The 27,955-nt window shown below is 47.2% G+C and overlaps 9 protein-coding genes across 9 annotated transcripts; 3 read left to right on the top strand and 6 right to left on the bottom strand.

Moving 5' to 3' along the window:
* Positions 1-38: 38 nt before the first annotated feature.
* On the top strand, positions 39-2,212 carry N7495_000857 (uncharacterized protein; the record flags this gene model as incomplete). The annotated part of the gene is made up of 4 exons (XM_057203527.1): positions 39-622; positions 874-1,158; positions 1,230-1,480; positions 1,536-2,212. 4 exons carry the CDS (start codon positions 39-41, stop codon positions 2,210-2,212), a joined length of 1,797 nt encoding a protein of 598 aa, XP_057067600.1.
* A 1,357-nt stretch (positions 2,213-3,569) lies between these two features.
* On the bottom strand, positions 3,570-5,744 carry hexA (putative Woronin body protein HexA; the record flags this gene model as incomplete). Its single annotated transcript, XM_057203526.1, has 3 exons — positions 3,570-4,548; positions 4,828-5,151; positions 5,671-5,744. 3 exons carry the CDS (start codon positions 5,742-5,744, stop codon positions 3,570-3,572), a joined length of 1,377 nt encoding a protein of 458 aa, XP_057067599.1.
* Positions 5,745-6,683: 939 nt separating this feature from the next.
* N7495_000855 (uncharacterized protein) lies at positions 6,684-10,727 on the bottom strand (the record flags this gene model as incomplete). The annotated part of the gene is made up of 3 exons (XM_057203525.1): positions 6,684-9,958; positions 10,009-10,552; positions 10,689-10,727. 3 exons carry the CDS (start codon positions 10,725-10,727, stop codon positions 6,684-6,686), a joined length of 3,858 nt encoding a protein of 1,285 aa, XP_057067598.1.
* A 1,168-nt stretch (positions 10,728-11,895) lies between these two features.
* N7495_000854 (uncharacterized protein) lies at positions 11,896-12,102 on the top strand (the record flags this gene model as incomplete). Its single annotated transcript, XM_057203524.1, has 1 exon — positions 11,896-12,102. The coding sequence occupies one exon, from the start codon at positions 11,896-11,898 to the stop codon at positions 12,100-12,102; it is 207 nt and encodes a 68-aa protein (XP_057067597.1).
* A 1,496-nt stretch (positions 12,103-13,598) lies between these two features.
* N7495_000853 (copper acquisition factor BIM1-like domain-containing protein) lies at positions 13,599-14,446 on the bottom strand (the record flags this gene model as incomplete). Its single annotated transcript, XM_057203523.1, has 3 exons — positions 13,599-13,814; positions 13,871-14,184; positions 14,242-14,446. The coding sequence occupies 3 exons, from the start codon at positions 14,444-14,446 to the stop codon at positions 13,599-13,601; spliced, it is 735 nt and encodes a 244-aa protein (XP_057067596.1).
* Positions 14,447-14,624: 178 nt separating this feature from the next.
* N7495_000852 (uncharacterized protein) lies at positions 14,625-14,883 on the bottom strand (the record flags this gene model as incomplete). Its single annotated transcript, XM_057203522.1, is given in 2 exon segments — positions 14,625-14,828; positions 14,845-14,883. 2 exon segments carry the CDS (start codon positions 14,881-14,883, stop codon positions 14,625-14,627), a joined length of 243 nt encoding a protein of 80 aa, XP_057067595.1.
* A 659-nt stretch (positions 14,884-15,542) lies between these two features.
* On the top strand, positions 15,543-16,424 carry N7495_000851 (SRR1 family protein; the record flags this gene model as incomplete). The annotated part of the gene is made up of 2 exons (XM_057203521.1): positions 15,543-15,993; positions 16,063-16,424. 2 exons carry the CDS (start codon positions 15,543-15,545, stop codon positions 16,422-16,424), a joined length of 813 nt encoding a protein of 270 aa, XP_057067594.1.
* Positions 16,425-17,009: 585 nt separating this feature from the next.
* Positions 17,010-18,874, bottom strand: bgt3 (uncharacterized protein; the record flags this gene model as incomplete). Its single annotated transcript, XM_057203520.1, has 2 exons — positions 17,010-17,154; positions 17,214-18,874. 2 exons carry the CDS (start codon positions 18,872-18,874, stop codon positions 17,010-17,012), a joined length of 1,806 nt encoding a protein of 601 aa, XP_057067593.1.
* Positions 18,875-19,692: 818 nt separating this feature from the next.
* Positions 19,693-22,643, bottom strand: N7495_000849 (uncharacterized protein; the record flags this gene model as incomplete). Its single annotated transcript, XM_057203519.1, has 4 exons — positions 19,693-19,865; positions 20,007-20,708; positions 21,210-22,247; positions 22,358-22,643. Coding segments are annotated over 4 exons (2,199 nt in total), but the record flags the coding sequence as incomplete, so codon positions are not given.
* Positions 22,644-27,955: the final 5,312 nt, after the last annotated feature.

The raw sequence follows: 27,955 nt of genomic DNA, 5'->3' as shown, positions 1-27,955 counted from the left end.
CAGCTTTCATCTTCCTTTGTTCAGAACTCATCGGCATCATGTCGCCTCGTCGCTCCTCGCGAGCTCGCACCACACAGCCCTCTCCTGCCCTCGTCCAACAAGCCAATTCCTCCAGCTCCTCCACCTCCCTCACTCGTGAAAGAAGCACCCGTTCAAATCATAAAAATCCCTCCTCACAGGGCTCCTCTGGCCAACGATCTCAGTCGATAGATGAAACTGAAAACAGCTCGAGGGCCGACCTCCCACAGACGCGCCAGCGCCAGCGCGCTCGCGACGACGATGACGAACCTCCCAGAGAAGATGACGATGAAGACCTGGACGAAGATGAAGAAGAGGAAGTCACTCGTTGTCTCTGTGGACAGCAGGAATACCCAGGCTTACCTCCGTCTCGCCGGGAGGCTCTCGGTCGCCCCGTTGTCAAGGCAGAGCCAAATCATCCCCCTGCTGATTCATCTGATCTGCTCTCCGATGACACTGGGAGCATGTTCATTCAATGTGACTTGTGTAAAGTCTGGCAGCATGGTGGCTGTGTGGGTATAATGGACGAAGAAACAAGCCCCGACGAATATTTCTGCGAAGGGTGTCGAAAGGATTTGCACAGAATTCGGGGTGAATCAAATGGGTAGGTCCTAGAGATTTCTTTCTACATTTGTTTTTCTATATCATGCACCTTTGTCCTTCCCCGTGGTTGAGATTTGAATACTGTCTTTACCTCGCCCCATTCCGTGGCAATGCGGCCCTGGCACCATAGGAAGGCAGCTGAAGCTTGAAACAATTCCCTACCGACCATGGACTTTCTATACCAATTTTCAGTCCTTCGCTCAAACTTTTCCTAAAAAATTGTCGAGTAAGACCTTACTGATGGCGCTGCAGACAACGTTCCTCCACATACCTCCCCGTCGTTCCGTTGTCGACGCCCGCTCCATCCTCCAGAGCCTCCTCCAAAGACATTTCCGGGCGCTCCAGGGATCATAAGTCACGTCATAGCGATGCCGACTCGATTCCCAAGCGGCGATCGACAATGAATAGCCGCGATGCCGCCTATGACGAGGAAGAGCTCATTCGCCGGGCCATTGAAGAAAGCAAAGACGACACCAAAAGCATACAAGATGATGTATCTTCTCGACAAGCCAAACGCAGCCGAAGCGCCAGCGAAGTGTGCGTATTCTCAGTTTCCATTGCACCTCGAGTATAGGAATTGAAGCTGACAAGTGTTTCCCCATAAATAGACAGGGCTCCAAACGACCGCGGACCACATCACCATCCCCCACAAATGTCGTAAAATCGAGTATCCCCGCATCCCATCCCCCGTCCGACGATGACTCCAACACCAAAGCCACCAACGGTACTCGCAAACAAAGAGGTATTTCTCGAGGCCAGCGAGAGATTGAGCCCACCAAGGAGCCAGCGGAGGCAGAGTCCGAAGCCCCCGAGACCGGGGCTCGTCGAAAAGAAAGATTCAATCGACGTACAGGCGATGGTAAGTGCTATACATGACCCAGCTATAGTTATGGTATTACTCACGCTACAATTAGAATCCGAGCATGAAATCCCATCACCAACGAAGACGATACCGAATGAGCCTGAGCTAGTGCAGCCGAGTCCAAACACTCCTACTCCGCAAGAACCGGCTCCTGTTCGACCACCCACTCGTAAATCAGGACGGCCACCTGCTCGCCGAGGTCGGGTTGGGCGCAATCAATATACCAAAGACAGGGACACGAACGGCAATGGCACAGAGTCACCCCGTCGTGGACAATCGCACGACATCGGTGGTGAATCTCCAAGAGTTAACTATAGTGGTATGAACGGCGTTTATGTAAACGGAGATCATGGGAGAGTCAGCAAGCCACGGTATATGCATCCACAACGCACAACGATGAACGAGATGAAGCGGCGTGTAGCCGGCATCTTGGAATTCATTTCTCGGATGCAAGTGGACATGGCCGTGGCGAGTGAGAGCAGTGCCACCCCCACCAACGATGACCGCAGCCAAGGTCTTCTATTGAAGACTATGGTGGACCACATTGATAGCCTCATGCCCTCGGCTAGCGATGGCGATGAATCAGTTCGAGCAACAACCGACGGCGATGGAGATACATTGATGCACGAGAAAGACTTCAAGGAGCTCAGTAGCATGGAGATGATGGACGTGCTCACTCGTCACCTTCTCAAATGGCAGCAGGAATATGGCAAGATCGGCGAACGGTAACCATTTCTTCACCCACATGGATAGCCATACGTATTCCTTGTCAGACTCTTGTCCCTTGCTGCTTCTCATCATGATACCCCTGTTTCATCATCTATTCATTGCTCGTTGTATATTAGAACCAAGTCTGCAGGCGTCCTGGATATCATGTCTCTTTTCACTCTTTCTTTTCTCTCTTTCTATTCTATCGGACCGGCGCGTCATCATCATACAGGAGAATAAGCATCTTAATGGTTAATCATTTTGCTCTCACCTCGCACCTTTTATCTGTTGTTTCCATTCAAAATCTATCCATCCTTTGCTCATGACGAAGACAAGAGATCAGTTGCTCTTTGCTTAGGGGCTTTTCTCCTCTTATACTTGACTTCACCCATCTGAACAGTGTTCTGGAAACATAGTTGCATATGGACATGTACTAACTCCTTTGTCAATCACTACTGTGGTAGCTTTAAATGAATCATCTTTTGCTACCTAATCTCGCCTGCCAGTTGAAGTCTAACAATGATCCATTAAGTTGATATGTAGAGAAGTCATGTCCTGAATCCCTCGTACTGACCTCAGTATTAGATGAGAGATGTCTCAAAAAGACGAGGCTCCATGAGACACTTACCTCGGTAGATTTTAATCCCACCTGGGCATCACTCCAACCTAAGCAAGGTTGAGGGTTTGAGTTTGAGCTATACAGGCCAATATCTCTAGCCCTGATGTCCACTGCAGTATTCCTACCTTGTTAATTGATTTTTTTTTATTTTCATTTTTTTTTAATCATCAATTTTATCCCTATTAGCACTCAGGTCGAGAAAGTTTCTATGGAGCGACTGCATATGAGACATCATACCGTCCACTCAACTTCTAGGTATTCTTCATCATGGGTAGCTGGAAGCTGGATACGGATACATTGCAGAATCTGTTTTTACATGTTGTCTCCTGGCATACCATATAGGGTGATGAGAACCTAGCATGGGCCAGGATGTATGTCCTCGGGAGTGCTTCCAAGGTTGGAATGCTTAATGGTTTCAAGGTTTGCTGCGGCCCGCTCCAGCATTCCACGGTTTCTTAAATGTTACTTCCAACGTTAAACCGACACATGATTGCCGGGAACATACAACTGATTTAGAGCAATCAAAAGGGCATCTAGATAGGAGGTGGTTTAATCGATTTTAATTATCATCATTTACAGGGATACAAGGAACAGCCAGTCCAGTCCACTGAGGATAAATTTTAACTAATATCATTTTCACCGAGGCATAATCGCAATCGTCAGGGGAAGAGATCGTTAAACAAAGGGAATGTAACATGAAATAAAAAGACAAAGAACTGGAGCACAATCATCACGACACCGCAAAACCGAACCAGACATTTAAAGGCGGGAGCCGTGGATCACCTTGAAGTCAACCACGAGCTCGCGGCCACCGTCGTTGATGACGAGGGCACGGACAGAGCCACGGCCGTCAGCGAAAGCGTCACCGATACGCTTGAACAAGCTTCCCTGGGTGATGACAGGAAGGCTCTGCTTGACATCACCGGTCTCGGTCATGGCAACCAGGCGGCCGTCATCGCGGAGGTCGAGGATGCGGTAGGTCTTGAAGACGGGACCGAGCATGGTTTGGACAACGACGGAGGGAGAGGGGTTGGAGACAAATGAGGACTCCTCCTGCAGTTGGCGGGTGAAGAGATCAACACCAAGGTAGCGGTGCTGACCAGTCTGGGGGGAGACAGAGATACGAATGACCTGGCAAGGGCGACCCTGCAGGATCAGGATGTCACCAATTCGAATGAAGTGGCAGGGGATGGGGACAGTCTCGCCGGCGACACCGCGGTTGCGGGGCTCGACAATGCGGACATCCTCACGGGCAGGACCACGCTCGTCGCTGACGACAACCTCCTCACGCTCATGGTGGTGGAAGGGGTGCAGGACGCGGTCGGCAGCACGCTCCACGCCGCGGCGGAAGGAGTGGTACTGGCCGTCGTCGTCGTAGTAACCCATCTTGCGAGGCTTAACGGTTTCACGGACAGTGGTCTGAGTGATTTGAGTGGGAGCGGGGTGACGAGACTGATGGATATCAACCGAGCGACGAGTAAAGTCTTCGCCTCGGTAAGTGCTGGTGGGATGAGACTGATAAGCACGCTCGTAAGAGTAGTCTGCGGGCTGGGCAGGCTGGTACTCGGATGAGTCTACGGGAGAGTAACGACGATCGTAAGTGACGTCGAGGTCGTAGGTAGGAGTAGTGCGACGACGATACTCTCTCTCAGTGATGTCTAGTTGAGTCTCGACGGCTTGGTCGTAGACGGGACGATGTTCTTCGAAACGAGCAGTAGACTCGCGGTAATTGGGGTAGCTGGGGAAAAGGTAAAAAAAGGGTCAGCGGAACTGTGTCTCCACGGGGTTCCCGAAGTAAACATATAAACAAAAAAAGAACAAAAAAGAACAAAAAAGCACGGGGTGGGTCACCGCTTATTGGGGGAAAGGGAAAACCAGAGTGGAGCCGTATTGTAACACGTAATTTAGTCCGGGGCTAGCCCCGTAATCTCGCCACTATGATATGCAAGTGGATTCACGCCCAAAAATAACAAAACAAAACAAAACAAGAGCTGTAAAATTCGGAATTGAGACGTACCGTTCACGGGTCAGATCAACCTCGGCTGAGTAATTGCGCTGCTCGAAGTGTTGACGAGGGAAGCTCGAACGATCTTCTTTGATAACGCGGAATTCGCCTTCTTCCTTTCCGTGGACTCGAGGGTCGGGGAGAGTGGCAGCAACCCGAGTATCTTCCCGTTCGACGTGCGAAGTACGATCGAGTTGAACTTCTCCCTCTACTCTCGTCTGAGTAGTTTCAGAGACAGCGTCACTCCGGTACGACGACGGGAAGACACTGAAGGGGATAGGGACGCGGGCGTCAAAGTCCAGATTGACGGACTTGAGAGCGTCTTTGCTTGAATCCCTTTCGAACTGTTATGAAACAACTCGAAAGGCGAGACAAGAAAAGACTTGACTTGGGGAGAAGTCTTTCTCGGAAGTTTAATAGGGGTGGGGAGAGAGAATTAGATCGATAGATCTAAATCTTCAAAAATGGGTGGAATGGGGAATTGAGAAATGGAGAAATGGTAGATTGTAAGAATAGAAGATGGACAGGGAATGGAAAAGGGAAAGGGGGTAAAATGGCTGAGCTTTGGTTTATTTATGGAGCACAGTTTGTTTACCGCGCTAGCCGATTACGGTTGTTGATCGATTCACCCGGTTCCAGGATCTGAAGTATTGTCTCTAACTAAGATGATATAGATCTAGAAGGAATGCCAAGTTGATCAGGAATGTGTCACTTCAACCACATGGTGAATCTTCAAAATCTTTGACTATTTAAACAGACAATAACAGTCTCCTTCAATGCTACAAAAATACTATACAATACAGCAATGTATGAAGGTGGTCTCGTATAATAAAGTGGCTGGCCAGCCTCCCTTACCTGTTTCCATAGCAACTCAGTGGATCATCTAATACTGGGGAACCGTGGGACCGAGATCGAGATTTGTCCTTCATTTCTTCACGTCTGATTTTGCGGGTTTTCTTTTCTTTCTACCTTTCTATTCTTCATCCTTCAAACATGAGAAATAATCTCAAGACTGCCTTGGTATTTTTCAGCTTAATTTATATGTGCATGTTTCACTGGTGGAGCCTTCATGCAGTGTATATTGTACCTATGCTGTATTATTCAGCTCCACTTGTACTTTGGTAAAATTGATGCATCCAAGATCTCCTCTCCACTCGGACAAAAATGGGGCTGGGGAAGTACAATCTCCACTTCCAGCACTAGGCACGTAAGGGTCGTACTCAAATACCGTCAGGTAATTTTGATGGGGAAGATCCACCAATTCACGTCGGTTAGTATGCGCTTACCATTGCATTATCGGTGTAGCTGGTGGATAGCATCCCGACTATGAAGTAGCTTGAAACCAATGGCATTGACCATCATTAATCAAACGGTGTGAATTCTGTTAAAAACAAGCTTGAAAAATGTGGAATTGCTTCCAATGAGAATTAGGCTGGCCGAGACACGACAACTCATCAGTTCGTTCATGCGTCTGTCCGATCGCCTCATCCAAGACATCGATCCTATTTGTACAGCCGGGGTAAAAAAAATATAAAAAAATAGGGTATCAATATGATTATAAGAATCCTTCACTAGACTCAGATCGCCGCAGGCACCATCGACAAAGGAGGGGGCTGGAGAATCCCCTCTAATTAGGGACAATAAAGAGCGTAGTAAACCAGGAGAAATATCGGTCATTAGAGATTAGATTAATCCAACTTTGAAATTTGTAAACTTGACTCGAACGGAAAAACCGGTTAAAGGAATATTCACAGGTAAGTAAAAGGTGAAATGAAAGGCACTAAAGCATTAAACATGTAAGGTTGAAGTTAATACTCCCGTATCATAGCGAGACCGGACAACCGAAATCAAGCAGGTATCAGTTATTATCAAGCTCGAAGGCCAAAGGCTTTACGAAGGTTCGGAAAACGTTTCTTTCGCCCAGAACCTCCTATTACGACGTCGCGTGCCGATGGGCCATTGCAGTCGTTGCTAGTGACGGAGGTTACGTCGTCTAGACCTTGCTGGATAGCAGTCCCCCGTACCGTACCACCCTGATCAACCGACGCGCGTCCAGAATTATCTACCGGTGGTTCGGGCTTTCGAGTCTGGATGGTTGGTGATGGAGGGCTCTGGGGCTGCTCAGCAATGGGCTCGGGCAAGTCTGTCTTGTCATCTTGACGCAGTGGCCAAGATTCAGCACCAACTGTGGGCCAGTTCCTAAGTTTCTTCAGCCGCTTCGGAGACTCTAGTCCTGAAGTAACAGTAGTCGTCGTTTTGGGATACCCATCGTCAACGAAGGTCCCACCGTGGAGTTGTTCGTGTTCCAGCCGCGATCGCTCCGGTGGTTTATCTCGTCGGGAAGGACTCTCAACGTCCGCTTTGTGCACACGATGGTCCTTATTTGCCGGCTTTTTGAGACCGAGCCGCGAGAGAAGACCCGGTTTACGCCCTCCAGAAGGTTGCATGATGAATTCTTCAAGCTCCCGTTGCGTCATGCCGCGCTGGCGAGCCACGGCTGCCATGCCGGACATGTTCGATGCACTGTTTGAGTCCCGAGAGCCTGGTGGTTTGCGGACGAGTTTGGTCAAGTTCACCGACCCTGGCTTACCTGGATGGTGGCCATCCTCCTCTTCCGAACTGTCCTCTAGCTCGGTGGAGTCCCCGTCATGAGTACCTTTCCGACGTGGAATTCCACGGACGGGACGCATAGGCGTGTTGGCAGGTTCATCTTCGTCGCTAGAATCTGCAAAGCGACTAGAGTAGATCCGGGGCTGGGGCTCGTCCTCTTCCCCGTCCGAGTCTGCAAATCGAGACTTTTGAATTGGCCTCAGAAGCGAAGTAGGTCCCGCCCGAGGCGCTTTTTTGTTGGTGGAGAAAAACGAGTACCGCTCACCACCAGAGCCTGGGCTTCGCAGTGTCTTACGCATGGTGCCTGCTGAAGATCCAGCTGATATCAGTCGAAAGTCAGGTGGATCTGACAGATCTGATATAGAGTGTACACGGGACTGCGTAGGACTAGTAGGACTACCTCTCATTGTTCGGAGCATACCATGCGCCCCACGAGGGGAAGCTCTGGCACGTTTGAAGCTGCTGGAAGAATCACTACCATTAGACATGGTACGACTCAATGAAGGACTGCCTGTCCTCTGGAAAGCAGGTCCGAGTGGTGTTGATCGTTTTTTGCCTTGGCCAGCATTTGGTGAGGTATTTATAGACAGCGGCCTTGCCTTTTTCCTAGAATCCAGATGCGTATGATCATTATGTACCGGTGACATTTGGGATTTTGACTTGGAAAGTACTGTCGAGTGTGAAGATACAGTACTTTCGGTGGGGCCTGCAGAGTCGGAAGGGGCAGGTGATTGTTCTCCCTGGCGGTTGACAGTGCTTGGTGTAGGAGTGAATGACCGAACATTCTCTATAGCCTGATCTGTAACAGCTTTTGGTTCATCGTCAACAGCTGCAGTTCGATCAACCGGTCTAGGTGTAGTATCACGGCTCTCACTTGTAGGACCCAATGGTGCTGATGAGTTTAGAATAGACCGGCTGTCAACGATGGCATTGATTGACCCAAACCCATCGCCTTCGAAATCTTCAGCAGCATCACTGTAAACACTAGCATCGGACTCATCTCCCGTATCATCGTCCAAGTTTGGATCATCAACTACAACTGCGTTTGCATTGCCGCCTGAGTTCAAAGGTGGAAACCCGCCTGGGACTTTGTAAACTTCTAGACTCGACCGTTGGTCGCGTGGTTGATCCGTTTCAACTGGAGGAGTAGCGGGCTCCACAGCAATAGACGGCACATGCATGTATGAATTATTATCGGATAAGGGTGGTTGCCCCGAGGCTATATCTGACGGGGGCGTCTTCGGGGGAAATGACAATTGTCCATTGATGGAGGTAGGTTCCACAGATTTGACATTATGGATTTGAGATGTTTCCTTCTCTTGGGCAATAGGAAATATCCCGCCAATGGCATGGTCATTCGAAAAAGAAGTTCCTGGAGCAACCGCATCATAGTCTGAGGAACTGGTAGTTGACTCATTGTCACTAAATTGCGGCATTGCGGAGGGCTGAAGAACACTGTCTCGATTGCCTCGAACGCTGCCAAAGGATGGCAACACTGGACGGGGTTTCAAGACTTTGTCAAATTCGTCGTCGCCTGTAGAAAAGTTCAATGCTGCCGACCTTTTCTTGCTAGCCCCAAGCCAGCTCTTACGAGATTTGGATTTGTTCGCAGGGTGTTCCAGCACATATTCTTCTGGAGATGTTGGAGGGCTGGCTGCAACACCAACAATCTCAGCCTCTTCGTCGAAGCTCACCTTTGCGGCCCGCTTTTTGGCGCTTATTCTGGAACCATCATCTGAAGCCACCGAAGTACCATCGGACAATTCACTTGATAGCTGAACACTGCGGCCTCCCACTTCAAGTTTTCTTTCTGGTGATATAGAGGTTCCACGAGCATGTTTCAAAGCTGATTTAGCGGGTGATACAGATCTAGGTGGAGGCTGGTGAATCTGGTCACCGTCTCCCGAGACTGAGAGCCACTTCGAAAATCGGGCTGACCTGCCTGGACTACTTGATTGACGTATGTGCCCCTCTTCTTGTCGTTTGGAAGGAGAAGATTGAGGAGTTGACACCTCTAGATGATCAACTGTTGGGGAGGAACTGGCCAATCGATCTTCATGGGTCTGGGTACAGCTTGTATCAACATCCCCGTTTTTCTCTGGATCATTCTCTTTGAATACGGTGGATGGCCGCGGAGTTATAGAATCTCTTTCTGCTGATATGCTGCTTGTTATCGGCGATGAGGGATCAGAGTGGTGTCCATGTGAGCTATTTGGAGACAATTTGTGGTCCAGGCGTTCAGTCCTAGCGCGGGTTGAGTCTGCCGGAGAACTAGTTCGCTGGACGTTAACAGCGGTAGCGGCAGGCCCCACGGAACTGTCCACATGGCTCTCTTCTCTACCCTCACGTTTCCTAGATTTGGGGCTCGCTGGTTTTTCAGAAAGTAGCTGGTTTCCTCTGGTCGCTTTCGAGTGATCCCCGCGAACGACAGCAGTGCCCACTTTCGCTGGGCGATTTTCCGCTAAGGTTGGCGAGATAGGCCGTGATCCCCTAGGGTATGAGAAATTAACAGAGTTACGACTGCCCGGTCGATCTTGCTCAGACACGGTGCTCAAAGTATTAAACCGGTTATGAGTAGGTGACGAAGCCGCTGATTTCCCCTCTCGGCCTCGATCGACACTCGTACCTCGTCCGAGAGGCCTCGGTGGGGATGCTGGGGATACTGGAGGCGATCGCATTGTCGGTTGAAGACTGGAAGTTCGACGACCAGGGAGCTTTTGGTTTGATATTGTGAAGGCAAATCTGGTAACGGCGGAACATCGACAGGTGTCTGCGCATGGACGGCACCTGAGCTTGTCAAGGGACGGTGAGGCGACGGTGATGATTCACGGAAAGTTCTTGAGCTCATCGAGCCCGAGCTGCTTGCCCTGCGGAGAGAGCCGCCAGCGAGAGGACCTCCAGCGCTAGCTGCACGACGAGAGGCATTGGGGCTATTTGAGTGCACAGAGGATGCCCGCTGGGCCATCCGCTTGGTCTGAACATTTTCCACTTGTGTCGGGGTAGGTGTAAGATTACGAAGAGCGGCGGCAGCAGCAGCAGATGAAAGGCTGCTCGACGACTGTTGGGATTTCAAGAAGGCATAATTGGCCGCAGAATGCGCCGATTGAGACGCAGGAGTGGAGAGCGGCTTGAAGAACACGCATCAGTTAGCGCAAGTGTGGAGGGCAACCCAATTTTAACGTCGGCAAAGTTCGGGTTTAGTGAGAGCGAAGATTCAATCTAAATCATGGGATTTTCTTCCAAATCGGGGGGTTTTTACGTACCTGATGATGAGAATAGCTTCTCTTGCGGCGGCCGAACATTATTGCTTGGAGGCTCCTGGAGCTCTCACACAGGGGTCAATACGCCGGATGGCCAGCCGAACACTGCGAACAGCGCCGGGGTTGATCCGGGAGATTTCAGGGACTCGGAGATGATGTGGAAGAGAAGGTTCAGATAGGAAAATTAGAGATAGCGGATGTGATGTAATGCGATGCGATGCAGCTATGGAAGGATCGGAGACGTTGAAAGAGAGGAGATGACGCAATGTCCAATAGAGAGAGAGAGAGAAAGAAAGAAAAAGCAAACAGCAAGAGTGAAAAGATATGAAAATTAAGAGTAAGAGACTGAAGGTTACATGCGAGAAATTGAGAGAAGTTCGGGAAAAGAGCTTGCGTCATTGACTGGAACTTCAGGCACAAACCTTATAAAACAGGCCGATTTCTGTCCCGATTTGGGTACAAATAGTTGAGATGTTATTAGACTGTGTTCCAAGGATCAAACATTGAAGTGGGCTTAGTGGAGTCTAAATGACCCTGACTACTCCCTTCTCCCTTGTCCGTCTGACTATTCAGTGATGATCAGAGGAAAACAGAAAAAAAGAAAAAAGATAATGGATCGTCCAGGAATAAATCCCGCCAAAAATGACAAATATCGACTGTGGCTTCCGCCTGAACTAGATATATGCTTTCTACAGAGCTATCTAGTATCTCATGCAATTCAAGTCAAAAATAGTCTTGTACCAAGAACTGCCTCACGTGATGAAGATCTTTTGAATCTTATTCATCGTTCACGTGACTAACTACATGACCAATCGTCAAGTGTTGACGAAACTGTATTTTCTACCCGCTGAACCAGAGAAATTAATGCAAACAGTGCAATTTGTGCAAATATGCCCATATTTCTTTCCACATATTACTATCGACTCGCATTTTCGAAGCAGAGCCTTGATTCTACTATGTCTTCCCTGGAACCGCAAACCTAGGTAGATCTGTATGGAGGCGTGCTTTGCCCCTACTTTTTCCGTACTGGATCAGTAGATAGTGTACTAAATAACAGGGCGTCCTATCTCACTGCTCTGACGAACTCAGATATGCCCTTGTCTCCTGCAAAGGAGCTGTATCATTTGATGTAACGATATTTTGAATTTTCATCTGATAAACGGATCTTGACCAGATAATCAGCCACATCGATTGATTGGATTTCACCCAGATGCCATGCTGGGATATGATTATATGCCGCTGGATGCAACAATACCCCCAAGCTATGGAGAGATACATGGAGGATGAGCCATGCAATGGAATTTCATCGTGCGCGTGGCTCCCAGATGATGAACTGGCTGTCTGTACCTCCGATACCGCCGAAGATAACCGCGCTGACTTCCAGATCTCAGGCGGTACTATACGCGCACATCTGTAGGTGGTCGATATACGCGCGACTAGTGTCTTTCCAATGAGAAGAAAATCGAGCCGATATATGCTTTCATCTCTGATGATGAGTGGGACTCGATAATAGTCTGAAGTTTAGGATCATATGATTAATGGGGTTGTATACTCTGACTTCTGAGTCCTTCACCTTCTTGATTGTATCAAACATTGGTTTCTTCAAGAACGCCCCTAATTATGGGGTGGCTTATACTACCATTGAGACCCACGTGATATTCCATTCTATCGATATTTGAAGTGATGGTGATGTCATCTTAACTTTTTAGATCTTAGTCATACCTGAAGTGAAAGGTCAAGAGCCTACCTATGCATAGGATATCAATTGCTCTTCATCTTATATGAACAGAGTACGCATGTTAACAGTCTATAGTTTCTCAAATTAGTTTCATTCATAAGAACCTTGGAGCTGTGTATGGATCATTGAATATTTATGAATAAGTAATATTCAAATCTCAGTTCATTTTATTGCCATTTTACCTTAGTGGTTTCACTTTGAACTTTTGTTCGCTTTGCATTACTTTGAAGGTTCCAAGGCTGTCTGCCTAGGTTCCTTTTTGAGCATTTTTATCTCCCGTCGGAGTCGCTCTTCCCATGCCAGTCATTGGGACTAGATATTGAAGACAGTGTATCTGGGTGGTCAAGGCCAAAGGATTTCGATGCATAGCTGGGTACACTCTGTCATTAATTGCGAAGGAGCGTCGTATTCACCTAGTAACGCCAAGGTATACGCAAGGTTGTTCATACTGTTCAGACTAGAGGGATATTTTGGTCCAAGCACCTGGCCATTAGTTAAATCGACTTAGTGGTCGCTTCGATGGTGGGTCTCATGTCAAATCAGAAATTAAAGCGTCAGGAATGATTCTGATCGGCAATGATTAAGGATGTTTCTATTTCCACTTCATCGTAATTCATCCGAGTCAAATTAGCGATACGTTAATATTGGGGGTATTCAGTGTTAAGCCGCCAAAATCCAACACCAACACAAGCTTGTAATAGACTGCAATAGGCTGGATTATCCCGTTTAAAATCATGGTATCCTCTCACCAACAGTGCTGGTATACCAGAAGAATGTTGCTTTCCACAAGCTTCTCAAAAAGGTCCTCACCTGTCGACCAATTCAATCGTTACCAGACCGACCAGGCCCTATTAGCACATCGCATCTGTAATAGAAGAATATGACCAAGTGATGGAAAGTAGATATATGGCAATCTTTATTGATAAGTCTCATCAAAAGATATAAAATTGGGTATCTGTGATTATCATGATATCCCAGATGATAAAGAGCACCGTTAAACGCCAATGGGTAAGGGAATCAACGCCGGTATCCGCTCAAAACAATAAGAAAGACATGAGACATGAACCCATTGGACTCGACAATTTTAAACATAGATCCAATCAATCGAAGGGAGGGGTATGATTTCAAAAGCAAAAAAGACGCACGCGAATGCAATGAATGCCAAAGCATCCCCATTAAACTAAGATTCGAATAGCAAGCGCCAGTAGCAATGGTGCAAAGACTAACAGAGTCTGTTGCGGAGGATTCAACATTCCCGCACCATTACTTGCCGTGATTCCAGATGTGGTGTACATGTACTGGAAGGAGATATCACTAGAGTTGAAACAGTTATTGCGATCAACTGTTTGAACCTTCGAGTCACCATCATCGGCAAATTCAATATCAACGCACTGTAGATCGAGTTAGTATTTGAAAATTGAGGCTTTTGGGGCAGATAACTACGTACGTTGTATAGCGCCGCTCCGTGCTTAGCCGTCTCCACAACTTGAATAGTAGCGTAGTCACCAGCCTTGACGCTGATATTGGCGGGTAAGGGCACCTGGGGCAGGCAGACGGTACCCGGGTAAGGGTTGTTACTCGGGCCGGTGATCTGGAATGGAGACACAACTGGGTGGCTCATGTTCTCGGGGGTTTCGCCAAAGCCCAGGTTGACATATATCAATGCTGTGCTGTGGCCCGGAAACCAGCCGGGTTGGAAAGCTACGGCACCACCGCTGACGGGCCAGTAGGTGCGGTTGGTAGATCGAGGCATACCGCCGCCTAGTAGAGGTCTTGGTTAATCTAAATCCGGAATCGTATGGAGAGTGATTTCTTTACATGGATAGATCCATTCCATTCCGTAGGGGAAGATATATGATCCATTCTCGTATGCAACACCTAATCCATTGGCTTCGGTGACTGTGCCGTTGGTGTGGAGGTTGTTTCCTCTATAGCCGGGGTAGGTGATGACAGTGTGGGCATTTGTCAAGCTCACACAGAGCAGGACAAGCAGAGAAGCCCAGTGTGATGTTAAAGAGAGCATAGTGAGATTTAATTATGAGTTGTCGTTTGGGGAAGGTATAAAAAAGGCAGACAGAGGTGGCAGGGAAAAAAGCAAAGATTAATGGACCCAGTCCGTTTCGCTTTTGAGACGGTTCAAGCCTCAAACATCCAAACGCAGAGCAGGCCGAGAGAATAAACAGAATACAATTCACGTCTATTCAAAGCAGAAAGTCTCGATCAAAAGCCAAGCCAGAGAAGACTTCTGAGGGCTTGACCTCTTTTTGAGGGGTACTTGCTGACAGTTCTGCTGCCGCGAGTGAAAAGGCAAGATGTTGGTGTGACTGTGACTGCAGCTTGAGCAACTCATGACTGGCTCCGGGTTGGCTCTGTTGGGGAAGGGTGCTGGGGATCGTCACAGCCTTCTGCAAGTACAATCACCTTGAAGGCGAAGGCTGCTTTCTGATTGGTGGTGGCCATAGCTGGAAGCGCCGAGAAATACGCTAATGTTGTCCACTTTGGGCTCAGCGCTTAGGTAGAAAACATGGTGTGACGAGGTTTAGTAAAACTTGATAGAAAAGTACTTTATGAAGTGCTGCGCTCAAGAGGCAAGTTCATGGTCTACTGAATATGGGCCCACGTTGTGATTGAGTACTTCAGTCGCGACCTAAAGCCGCTACGCTTCCGATCATCACTTTTCGCCTTTAGTGAACGATAACAGTAATAGATTGTATCAGTAATTATCAAGTAGCAGCTTGGTAATTAGTGAGGAATTCGAATTTGGAGACGAAAGTCATGATTGGCAGCCTATTTCTACGTAGGCATAGTTATCCGGTCGTGAGCACTATGATCGTTGTCTTCAAGGTCTAACCCTCTAGTTTAGAAGCGTTGTAAAGTTCCAACGTTGTAAGATAAACCCTGAACCTTGAAAAGAAGCAGCCTAACAAAAAAAGTATAAGCATGTCAGAAAGTTCGTATTATTGCTCTTTCATCTCCGTAAGTCATCACGAGGTCACGTGTAGATACTGATGAACTAACCCCGCAAGGCGGTGTGCCGATAGGCAGTATTTATCCGATAGATATTTTAATTGAAGTTACAGATACGATCGTAGATATTGAGTTCCCTCCATAAGCTTACAATGCCACCCTCCAATCGCAAGAAGCGCTCGATCCCAGCAACTAAACGCCTCCAAGTAACAGATGACGACGGCTGGACTCACGTCACCAGCGGCAGCAATGTAAGGCGTGTATTGCGTAAAGCGCAAACACAGCCCGGCACGCATCTAGATTTAAATCTGGAGCCTGTTCTAGGTCCCTCCGAGGCACCAGGCCATCTTACACTTTCTGAACTGCAGAAGCAATACGAGATACATCGGGCGCGGTGGGTGGAATCGGAGACTTGGGGCACTTTGGCGGCAAGTCTTGATGAGCGGATGCGGGACTTGAAAGAGCTCGGGGCTGGACTTGATGCTATTGTTTGCATTGGACTTGGAAGCCCTAGTGGGTTCCTTCGAGATGGATGGGTTGATCGACGGAGTATTGTTATGTATCAGCTTGCGGCGTTGGAGTCTATCACGCAAAGACTTTCCCGTACGTCTTATTCTTCGAAAATATCATATCATATACTATTGAAATATCAGCTGACTTGGCTCCCTCCAGGTCTCGAGACAAATATCCCTTCTTTCCCAATCTATGCCCAAGACCCAGTCTTCAATACTCTTGACAGAGCACTTCTCGATTCCATCGGAGTGACAGTTCTCGATTCTCCAGCTGGATTCGAGCGCATTACTTCAAACTCACTACTCTTCTGTCCCGGCGCAGAGAGGAAGCACCTTGAGCTTGTTCTCCCGTCAAATCCACGATTTGTTTTCGGTGGGCCCTTGGAAAATACTGCGTCGGAGGTAATCCAGGGATTTGTGGAGAAGATGGGGTCGCGCTTAGTAGTGCCTTTTATGGCGAATGAGCATGCGTTTTGGAAAACAAGGCTTTATTTTCGGGTTCTTGAAGAGCTGGAATCGTGAGATTTTTATCTCAAGGTTAGAAACGGCTGCATTGTTGGAGTTGGGGGTTTTATTTAGTACTTTATATAACTGCATCACGATCTGCATTTAGAGAGCTTAGTGTACGCGAGAGGATTTCAATGACAGTTCATATTGATGATTATTCTTTCTTAACACCTTCAAGGTTGTTCTTTACGAACTGTACTGTTGATATAGGAAGCACAATGCAATATATACGTTGCGCTTATCACCGAAGGAGTAGACGAAAAGCCCGGAAGCAAGACAAGCAACAAAAAGAACCAAGGACGATATGTGAAAGCCCCGATGAAGACAAATGGGGATGGTCATCACAAATACAAAGATGCCACCAAAAACAGTGCAAGATGCTCCGTCTTCAAGATCCGGTAATAACAAGGCGGATGGAGGGATATACTGATGAACTGAGAGTTTCGAGTCGGGGACGTGAAATGGAGAAGAGCCGGTCAGGTTGGCCGGTATAAAAGCGTTGATACAGATAGAGGTAATGCGTTTCCATGTAAATATGTGTTTGATGTTCATGATCATGATCCTGTTGAGAAGTTGCGACTCAACAGATCGAGGTTTTGTTTAGGTGGCAGTCTTGCCGCCACAGTCAGGGATTGTGAGACCCTTCTTTAGAACGCGACCAGGGTCCATTAGACCCCATTTGTCTTCCCAGGCTTCGTCTTCTGTGTTGAATTCAACTTTCCATGGCTCGTCAAAGGCCTCAAACCTGTAGAGAAAGAAGAGATTAGTCGAAGAACTTGATGAACTATAACCAGCGCAACATACCAGAAGTAATCGGTGCCGTTCTCCAAGGCCTGGCAGATCCAATCGGCCATGAACTTATTCTGGTTTTCGATGCTCGCAACGGAGCCTGGAGTACTCGAGTCACAGACGGAGCTGCCACCGCAATCTTTACCACCATCACTAGGCCATCCAACCTCAGAGATTACCTGCTTCTTGTTCGTACCCTCGGTTAAATTCACATCATGCGACTGCCAAAAGTCCCAGGTCCAACCGGCGGCAACGTCAACACTGACACCAGCGAAGAAGGGATGCACATTAGACATGACAACGTCGACGGCATCAGTTAGTTTGGCATTCCAATTATCACCCAGATCGGAAGTAGCAACGAGCAAATCACTGAGATTGCGCTTCTTAAGCTGAGTCCGTACACCATTGATATAATTGATCAAGTTGGTCTCGGCGCTCGACTTGGTGGAACCGGCTCGGTATAGCGCCTCGTTACCGACAATCACACCCTTGTAGATCGAAGTATCATTTGTCTTGTCGATGATGTCGTACAGCTGCTTCAATTGGCGATCCGTGGTGGTGGTGTTAGTGTCTATCCACACTCCAAGCCAGAGTTTCATATCGGTCAATCCGAGTCGGTCAATCGCATGCAGTGTCATCTCGGTTTGGTTGCAATCCGTTCCGTACAAACGGACGGTGTTGGTCAATTGTGAGAGCACGGCAATGTCACGGGTAACGTTATTCTGCGACGGCGGATACTTCAGGCACAGCGGGTACTGGACGCCCCAAGGTGTATAGTCGATACCGGGGAAGACCTTGTGAAGAGCGTCGTTGTTCATCAGGGCCTTGATCTCGGAAGAATCTTTGCCTAGATCTGTGTCATCGTCGTCGCTGCTCGAGCCACTAGAAGATGATGATGTATCACCATCCTTGTTATTATGCTTGTTGCCAATTGTGCCGCCCACAGCGCCACCAACAATAGCACCAAGAATGATAAAACCCAAGACACCACCGACGATCAAGGCGCGCTTTTTCCGTCCGGCCATTCCTGTTTTCGCCTTCTCACTCATACCACCGCGTTCTAAACCGGCACCAGGCACTAGTCCATAGGATGGATTGGCCTGATTGCTTTTGCCGAAGAGTTTACTGAAGAACCCACCCGCTGCAGCGCCGCCCGCTACAGCAGCACCAGCCTGAACTGATTTACCTCCAGGAGTAAACTCATCCTCGCCGTCATCAACAATCTCATCTGGGTTAATAATATCCATCGTTTCAGAATTATAATGCGATTGTCTTTGATATGGGCCGTCGGAGACACCATTATAAGGACTGTGATTCTGGGAAGTATCACTTAGATGCGATGAAGACAGGCCTGGCGTTAGCCTACCCGGCGCGGCAGCTGCAGCGTCGAGAGCCATATTTGAGCCGTACTGCGAGCTCTCGTAGACTGGCGGTGGCACGTAAGGATTCTCGGCACCTGTGGTGTTGTATGCTCGTTCAGCAGGGCCTGTGTATCCGTCGTGCTCCATGGCGTCAATTCCGCTTTGTCGGTTGTTACTATTGGCGACGCCGAGTGCGAGACCACTTATACCTCCACCTATTGATGACGAGCTGAAATTGTCTAGGTTCGGGGTCACCGTTGAATTATTGCGCTCGGACTGCAGATAGATGTGAGGCGGAGCCTGATCGTTTGTCATTGGAAGAAGACCTTGTTATAAAGGTATTTAATGATATAGGAATAGTTGGGATGGAGAGTTATAATAAATCTCCCAGAAAAGGGTGGGTAGAGGAGGAAGGCAAAAAACAAGGAAAAGAAAAGAGCTGGGATTCAGCTGAAGACAGCAAGCGCGGGGGCGGCAGGTTTCGGATGTTCCAGATATATCCTGTAAGCGGAAAGAGTATATGTCTTTCTCTTTTTTTTTATTAAAGGTTCAGGATTTGAAGAAAATCACGGCAGAGAAAAAGAGAAAAAGAGAAAGGTTGAAAAAGATGAAACGAAAACGGAATAGACTTGGTGTAGTAGTTCCTTGTAAACATGGTGGTGGGCCCGACAACGGATTACTTGATCTACGTAGTAGTAGTTATCATTTTACACCTTGTTAAATTGCTAAATTACTTACTATACTAGTTACTAAAGATGAATACTACTATGTGAGGATAGATTTATCACCGTCTTCATATAGACCCTTATAGACCCTTATAGACCCTGCATTCCGATTGTGTGGGGAATATTGGTGGGTCTCATGATAGACTGTCCTATTTTCGGTACATGAATATGAGCCTTGGAAATAGGGGAAAGTTCTATGTCTGAAAGCGAATCTCGACATGTTTATAAGAAAGACATTGACTCGTTAAATGTTAGGTAAGTTCATAAAGTAATCATCCCATACATATCCATATCCCACTGTTTTGTTTGTTTTGCCACGCTTAGAAGAACCACCAGAAACCAAGTCCAAAGATAGAAAAATTAAAAAATAATCCGATCAAATCATCGATAAGAGAATAAAAGAGCAACTTAACCCTCCACTTCTTCCGCACTGCGTTGTGAAGCTGACTGTTCCAGTCGACTTCCGCTACGCTCCAAGAAACGTCTCTTTCCACGACGAGTATCAAAATGATCAGGAATCTCAGAGCTCTCTTGGCCTGCTGAGAGCATACTCGTACGCATTTTATTTCGATAAGCATCCACTATTCACGTGGTTAGTTGGAAAACCCCCGAAATGATAGTAGACGAGACCTGTTTCAGCCTTGGGCACGTGGAAGGGGCTGAAAACGGAATGTCGAACAGAAAATAGTAACAGATATCTTGGCAGAGGACTGAGCACTTACATGATCGTTGTAAAAATAGTGTTCGCCCCGCAAAAACTCGGCTTTGACTCCAACTTAATCGGTACGCAAGGTCATTGAGTAAGACCTCTTTATGGTGCCGGCGCCGAGAGAGTCTAGGCACGTGGATGTCTCGATCGCCGTCCATTGACGGTGCAGGGACCATCGTTCGTCCTACTGTGGAGTCTTCGGGATCATGAGTCTGCTCAGGATCTTCGCGGATATATCGCTTGTTGGGGAGAACATGACCGGGTGCCTCTTTCATTTGAATCGGGAAGTATGTCCGTGGATAGACGGCATTGGTCATGCGGTAGGAGTCTGGAATCTCGTCCATGTTCACCTTATCAAGCATTACCTTCACTCTCACGCGAGCGCCACGCTGCGGGTCTTCGACAAGAATGAACGTCCGCCGTTTCCCTTCTGGTAAGTGACCGAAGAGATCCTGGTTGTTAGGACTCTGGTCTTCCATGTCGCCGGCTTGGGCCATGCGGCTAGAGGTCGCGATCGTTGCTTGTCGGCCGAGAGAGCTGAGACCACTGTCTCGTAAGTGTGGTGGCATAGATGGCCCACCTGGTCCGACACTCACGGGAGTTGGAGCAGAGCCCGACTCGTGAAAGATTTGAGCAGGACGGATATCGGTGGCCAATGTTGTTGGCAAACGCCCTGTATCAAGGGAACGATGTGTATTGGGGTATTCCGTGGTTCCTATAGAAAAAGGAAAAAAAGACAAAGAAGAGATTAGCCTACGCTGTTCTTTCATGTTGGGGAATTCCTCAAGTTCACAAAACAAGGCATGTAAAAGCGCGGCGGCGTCGAATAGTAAAGCAAACAAGAAAATGGGGGGAAGCCAAAAGAAATGGTAGGGTATGTGAAGGACGAGTAAAAGAGAAACCAAATCAAACCAAAACCATCCGAGCAGCAAATCAAAACCAAAATCCAAAACAGGCCAAATAGACATACACTCATGCTTGTCCTACATCCATGGACAGGCACATGCACACTCTCCTGAGCAAACAATCCATCCACATATTATAGAAATACAAAATTGCAAACAATTAAAATATTCCATCGGTCAACCCCGAGAAGAGAATAAAAGGGGAGCAAACACAACAGGGAAAAAAAAGGATAAGAATATTCGAGAGATTCCGCCGCGCATGCCGCATAAAGAAACATCGACAGGAACACATCACATATGATGAAACATACCGCTGACTTCTTCAAGGCTCTTCGGACTACCATCGGGGGCGTGATGATGATGCAGTTGCGGGGGTCCCATAGACAAGGGTCCGATATTAGGGCGTGAAGCTTGCATAGGGACCGGAGGGAGTGCAGACTGACTAGGCGCACTCATGTGGGGGGTCACAGCAGGAACTGATTGTCGACGATTCATTTTGGCCTGTCGACGCACCCGCCGGCTGCGAAGACGAGGGTCCTGGTTGCTGTTTCGCCAGCTATCAACAGCTCGCTGGATGAGTCCTCGCTTTCCTCTCAATGTTGGGTTCAACTCCGCGAGTGCCCACCCCACAGCATTGCACTCGGTCTCATACACGAGTCGGTTTCCCTTGTACTGGTCCTTGGTGCAGCATGCCCGGGGATAAACACAGTTCTCTGTCTTGAAATCTGGACTAAGGCCATCCACGTTGACCGACTCGACGTCGCAGCGAATCGTGTACTCCATCTTCACGCGGTCCCGGGAATACTCAAATGCTATCCACTGCACTCCATTGCTATCCTGTCGTACGACTAGAGGAGTCGTTGCGGGGATAGGGCCTGGTGCAGCGCTCGAGCTCGTTCCCAGAGGTGAGCTTTGGTGGAGACCAGGGTTAGATGGCGACGGAAGGGTGTTGAGCATCGGTCGCTGCGACGATCCGGCCTGTGGTGTAGGATCCATCTTCATTGAGGGACTGCTCGACAAAGCTGTGTTCGGGGTATGTGTTTGGTGCGGTGACATCTGTGCCGTCGTAGTATGAGGGGGCATCATCATAGACTGCGTGGTGAGAGAGTGAGGTTGAGGAGACTGATGCGCCGCATATGGTGACGACTGAACTGGGTTCATGGAAGAATACGGTTGGTAGCTATACATCTGGGGCGGCATCTGCGGTGACTGTGTGTAGATGTTGCGACCATGCTGATCATGCGGCTGTGAAGCTACAGAAGCAGGGGAGTTGGATTGAGGGGTGTGATAAATGGGAGGATAAGAAGGCCTCTGCATTTGAGCTGTAGTTGCCATGAGGTCAGATGGTCCTATCTCTTATTGGATCAGTGTTGGCGCTTATGAAAATTCATTCGGGTTGTCGGTGAGATTTGAAAGACAGCCTCGTAACTCTACGGAGGGAAAGAATAGCAATACTTACCGCTAGAGGAGTATTGTGCCGGTGCAGTAACGGTTGTGTAAGAAGTTGGATGGGTGGTATAATAAGGAATATCTTGAACGGGTGGTCCGTAGATGCCGTTGGGATGCAGTATACTATTGCCTACTGAGTGTGATTGGGAATAGGTAGTCGGAGTGATGGGGATGGGCTGATGATGATGAGGCGAGATGGGATCTGGTTTAGGTAGACCTATACCTAAACCTGACCTAGGTAGGTGAAGCTGTTGGGGCTGTTGAGAGCTATCATGCCCTGAATTGTTGATATGTAGCTGGAAAGGGTGAATGTTAGTGAATGAAAGCTTTTGATGATCCCAGATTCAGAGATGGAGTCAAGAGGTGGCTTGATCGTGCAGGGTAGTACATCAATAAAACGAAATGGACAAAAATGGAGGGAATGAAAATGGTCTCCGTCAGTGACGACATAAGCGCGGGGATTTGTATGCTTCGAAAAGTGTCAAGATATTCTTCAGCTGTGGCAGGGGGAGGTTGTCACAGATGAACGATGCCTCGAACAGGGATTAGCTCAGGTGCGTAACAAATAGCCAGGGTAAGACCAGGATAAGCCGTCCAGGGCCAAAGAAGTCCACGGATTTGTACAACACCAGAGTAGCCTTGTAACAGCAAGTGGCTCTAGCAAGTGGCTCTTTTCTTCCGAGGGACAAAGCACTCCAGCCTTTTCGTCGACTGTTCATGTCTTGAAAATCACTGAATTTTGGCGTGGCTTTCATTGTACTAGTCTCCGGTGGACATTTTCCCTGTGCCAGCAACTTCTAGATGCCCAGTAGGCACAAAACAAGAAGTAATGTAATCAGGGATCGAGGCATGGCTGAAGCTGTAGCAACTTCCAATTGTTGGCAAACAATAGGTGAAGAACGAGCGAGAACCGGAATCTTGCCGGCAATTTGTATAGCGTGACTTTACATCAAGTGAGATGTCAAGCAATGCCATGGAAATTGAGAGGGCAAGATCCAGTAGTTGATCCACGGCTCTGCAGTCTCAAGGACAAAGAAGGCAGAGTGAGTAGGGGGAGTGATATTTCCCCATCATATCAGAAAATGCGGAGAGACTAAAAATGAAAAGAAAACAAGAGATGATACTAAAAGAGACAAGAGAAGACCCTGGTCTTTTGCAACTCGATGTATCGAGTTTCCTAGAACAAGTGAAAAAACCAAGTACTCACGGGATCATCAACCGACTCGACCTTGTATTTTGAAGAAAAACCACGGTCAGTTTGTACCATACCGGTCACGGAAGAGACCCTCTCTCACGGTCTGGGACAGAATCCGACTATTCAATTGCAAAATGGCAGGAGGGAAAAGAATAGAGTCTGACAAGAAGTACCAGGAGTGAGTGGTATGGCGCGTGAGGATAGAAGCGCGTGGAGGTCAAAATGGGAAAGAAGATCCCGAATGGCTATGCGCGACACAACACGGGTTCTAACACTCTTTGACTAGGGCAATGAAGCAGAGAAGAGTCCAGGGTCGTTTATTTAGATGCATTCCATGAGTCCCATCCTGGTTTCTTTCGAGGGTGAGGACCAGGCTGCATCTAAAATTAAAGGGAAATGATAAAAAAGAAATAGAAAAAATAGAAAAGATGATAAAACAGAGGAAAACTCCAAATAGGGGATGGTGTATGATCAAAAAACAAAATAAAATAAAAAGATCTGGGGTGATTTACCTGTGTTTGAATGGGGTTTAGAGTAGAAGAGTAGCTAGGAGGTAGATCCGTAGGTATCAGGATAGGCTTGTTACTAGCGGGAAGTGGTGTAATATCGACCAGGATGGATGCAGGAGGGGGAGATTAGAAGACTCGAAAAAGAGAAGCTGGTAAACATCCGAGCCTCAGAAGTTTTGAAATTAAGTCGACCTAGGACTTTTCACAGTGCCGAGATCAACGCAGATTTAAACGCCTGTGGGAAGGAGGGGGACTGATGATGTGCAGCATGCATAATATAGTGCGTGTACAGAGTCGGCAGTAGACAGTATGGAGTCAACAATCTAGAAAAAGATTTAAATAAAAATAAAAGATATATATATATATATATATATATATATATCTCTCTCTCTTTTATTTTGTGTACAGAAGCTAAGGCTGCAGTGGGGAAATGGAGGGGGTATAGTACAGCGTAGATGTGGATACAAAGAAAATAGTAATAGAAAAAAAGAATTCAATTAATCAACTAAAATACTAAGTACTAAATAGGCTATGATCTTTGGATCGGTTTTCAACGATGATATCGTTCTTCCATAGGTGCCTCTAGTCCCCTCATCCATTCCCGGTTTTTCAGTTTTTTTCAGTTTTTTTTTCAGTTTTTCCCTTTTTTTATATCCCACTTCTTCATCTGTACAGACATCATCTTCGGAGTAAGTGGAGAGATCATGATACGTCCAGGAGAATGACATTTTTGTTCCAAGGTTTTCTTCCATGATTGGTCCCCTCATGATATGCGCAGTTAGAAACAAAGGTCGTTATTATGAAGATGCTACGCCCTATACTGTACCGATAAGAGACAGACTGAATCTATGGAACGACTAGGGCTAGATCGAGTAGAACGCCTCGAATATAAAAAAAAGTCTTATGAAAGGGGGTAGACGGAAAAGGTAAAAGATATCAACCGAAAAGAGTTAAAGGCTGGCTAAATGATGATAATATAATAAAATAAAAAATAACAGATCGTGCAGACTAGACAGCTCCGGACTGAGCGGTTTTTCCTCGGAGCATATCGAGGGGAAGATCGGCGGGGGAAGACGATTTGGTGGATAAAATGTAGTTGTACAAAGTACACACGATCGAAGAACAGCTTTCCTTCCACGGCCTTAGTTTCCACAGGCTCTCTAGTCCCAATGAGATCCTCGATCCAGACTCCATCCCTCGCCCCGTTTAAATAAACTCGAAACAGCCTAAACGGCGCCCATCACATCAATTTACAATTTACCACCATTTACGATTTCCACGTCTCTCACAGTTCGTGAAGGTGTCACCCCCTTAGTCCTGACTGTACTGACTAAACTCTGTATACTCTCTGTACTCTTGTGACTCCATTATTGTGATTTCTACGAACCCATACGGGCTGTTGCTTCCCGGGTTTGCCCAACATACATTATAAAATTAAATCAAATATCACTAAAATAAAACGAAAACCGGTCTTCTGTCTTCAGATTGCTTGACTGAGGATACAACGAGTCAGAACTAGTAGGGCATAAAGGTTCACTCCAGAATCTCCCCGATGCGGGCCTCCACTTGGGTTGTCTACTATTCCTGAATAGTATTAGTTGGACTGGGCATTTATATCATACTGTTTGGAGACTGGTACCGGCCGCCACCCGGAAGTGTCTGAATTGATCCAATGATTACTCTGACCCTTAGTATCACGGCTACTCTTCCACGCTCTCCATTTCGGCCCATGCCGCCTATACCCATACACTATAGAAAATAGACCCGAGATGAAGATTGTTTTGTTCTCAACATCGAAAAATAAGTGGACCATCACGGCTCAGTCTTCATCTTACTTGTTCTTTGTGGCTTTTTTTTCCTGATGTGATGTGTTTTGTATTTTGTATTTTTGTGTTTTGTTTTTTTCTTTTTTTTTGTTTTGTTATTTTTTGTCTTGTCACATTAGGTATCCTTAATTTCGCTGCCCGGCTCTGTACTTGTTGATTTTGATTTACAGTCCCAGGCTTGATGGTTATAGCCGCTCAGGAACGGATCATTGGTTCTAAGGTTCTCTGAGGCTCAATCTGGATTGAAGAGGGTTGGGAGGAGTACCTTAAAGGATAATATTTTTTAGTTGCGCAGCATCGTGCAGGGTTACGGCGCTATGTCTCGTTCCCTCGTTTGTTCGAGTACGAAGGTACCAGTCGTCGTAATCCCAGTGACCATTCATAGCCGAGCGTAAGACGGTTGGTTTGAATGACCAATGATGAGTGTTAGACGATAGTCCAGTTATGCACGCGCGGAGACTCGACTTCATGCTGTGTCAGGAACTCAAGGGCTGAAGGTTGGGGCTAAACTCAACGGTGTATGCTATGCCCCCTTTTTTCGTTTTTTTTTTCCGTCTTTGATTTTGAATATTTCTTTTTCCTTTTTCTCTCCTCTTTGTATCTCTCGGACTGTGGATCCCACAAGGCGGTGGAAGTCAGATGCAATCTATAGTCCGTGACTGCCCGTTGAGCCGTGACCGGACCGGTCCCGTTCTGGACGCATCTTGGCCCCAATCCCTCGAGGACGATCTGGTTTGGATCATCCAGACCTTCTTAGTGGGAAATGGTGATATCAATGCCCCACTATCCACTCCCACACTCCAAAAAAATAAAAGCGGGATACTCGATTGAGTATACGGTAGATGTGAGTGGACACGAAGTCAGGGCCAATAGAATTGAAGATAAATAAAAGAAAAGAATCAAGTCGACATGAGTTTTCAGTATGTCGTACCGTTTTCAGAATACTTACCCGTTGACGCATCCAACATCTCGTCCTAACATTGAAACTAATATTCAAGCGAACCATGGATTGGAAAGGAGTATACATCCATGTGACTGACCCCTGGGCGGATCAAACGAGATCCTGCTCGATTTGCTCTACCAAGAAGCCACTACCGCTCCAGATCGACTGGTAAGAAAGACAAACTAAACAAAAGTCCTACTGGTTCAAACCCCTTTTCCATGTGCCAAAAGGAAAGTGATAACAAAAAAAGCAAAGAGAGACTCAAACTTCAGATTAACAAAGTCCTATAGTACCTACCCATAGTTACAAATTTTCAACCTCAAATCAAATCCAATTCTCTTTGTTACTTCCATTAACTGACTAACTTAACTAGGTAACTACTAACCCCAAACTAACACCTAAATTGTCGATCCAGAATACATCATGCGCCATAAAAAAATGGCCTGTGCACCCCGAGTAAGGCCGTTTAAATATGGGCCTTTCAATCGGAGCCATTTAGTGCAGCTCTAGCTCGGTCGAGTTCCCTCCAGAGGGCTCCAGACGGCCATAGATTTAGTGATCTCCCTAGTCTAGACAGTAACACCGGGCAAAGAGGCCTTCAAACTTTATATAGATTTAGTCTTTAACTACCTAGGTACCTAGGTATCTAAATAGAGAGTGTTCATTTACCTAATTTCTATGTTGAGGTACAAGAAACACGGGCCAAGTTGGAAATAAGACCCGCCTCGTGCAGATCGCAGTTGGAGATTCGGAGCTGTCCATTCCTTAGCCGGACTTTGTGCGGCTCATGGGATCTTCTTAGATCTTGACTCTTCTTCTGTAAGGGGTATACCCCGTATTCCAAAAGGGGCTATAAAATACGAAGTACAGGTATACCCACAAGCCACCTGGGAAACGTGTTAACGGCATTTGAGCACGACAAGACAAAACAAGCCTTCAGATAAGCAACTCGAGAAAACAAATTAAAGAAGAAAAAAACAGTTGGTCATCCAAGATGACCGTGGAAAATGAATTCGGCACTCGGCAAGTGTGTGTTTACTTTCTTTACTTCACTTTGCTAAACATCAGACGATGTTGTCCGGCCCCCGCCGGTTGCCTGCCATCTCATTGGCATACTCAAGTCTGCCTTTTCCCA

The sequence above is a fragment of the Penicillium taxi genome (genome assembly GCF_028828555.1).
Source record: "Penicillium taxi strain IBT 34144 chromosome Unknown utg000001l_segment0_segment0, whole genome shotgun sequence".
Lineage (NCBI taxonomy): Eukaryota > Fungi > Ascomycota > Eurotiomycetes > Eurotiales > Aspergillaceae > Penicillium > Penicillium taxi.
Note: the sequence above shows the minus strand (reverse complement) of the source record. Positions and strands in the feature narration are given on the sequence as shown.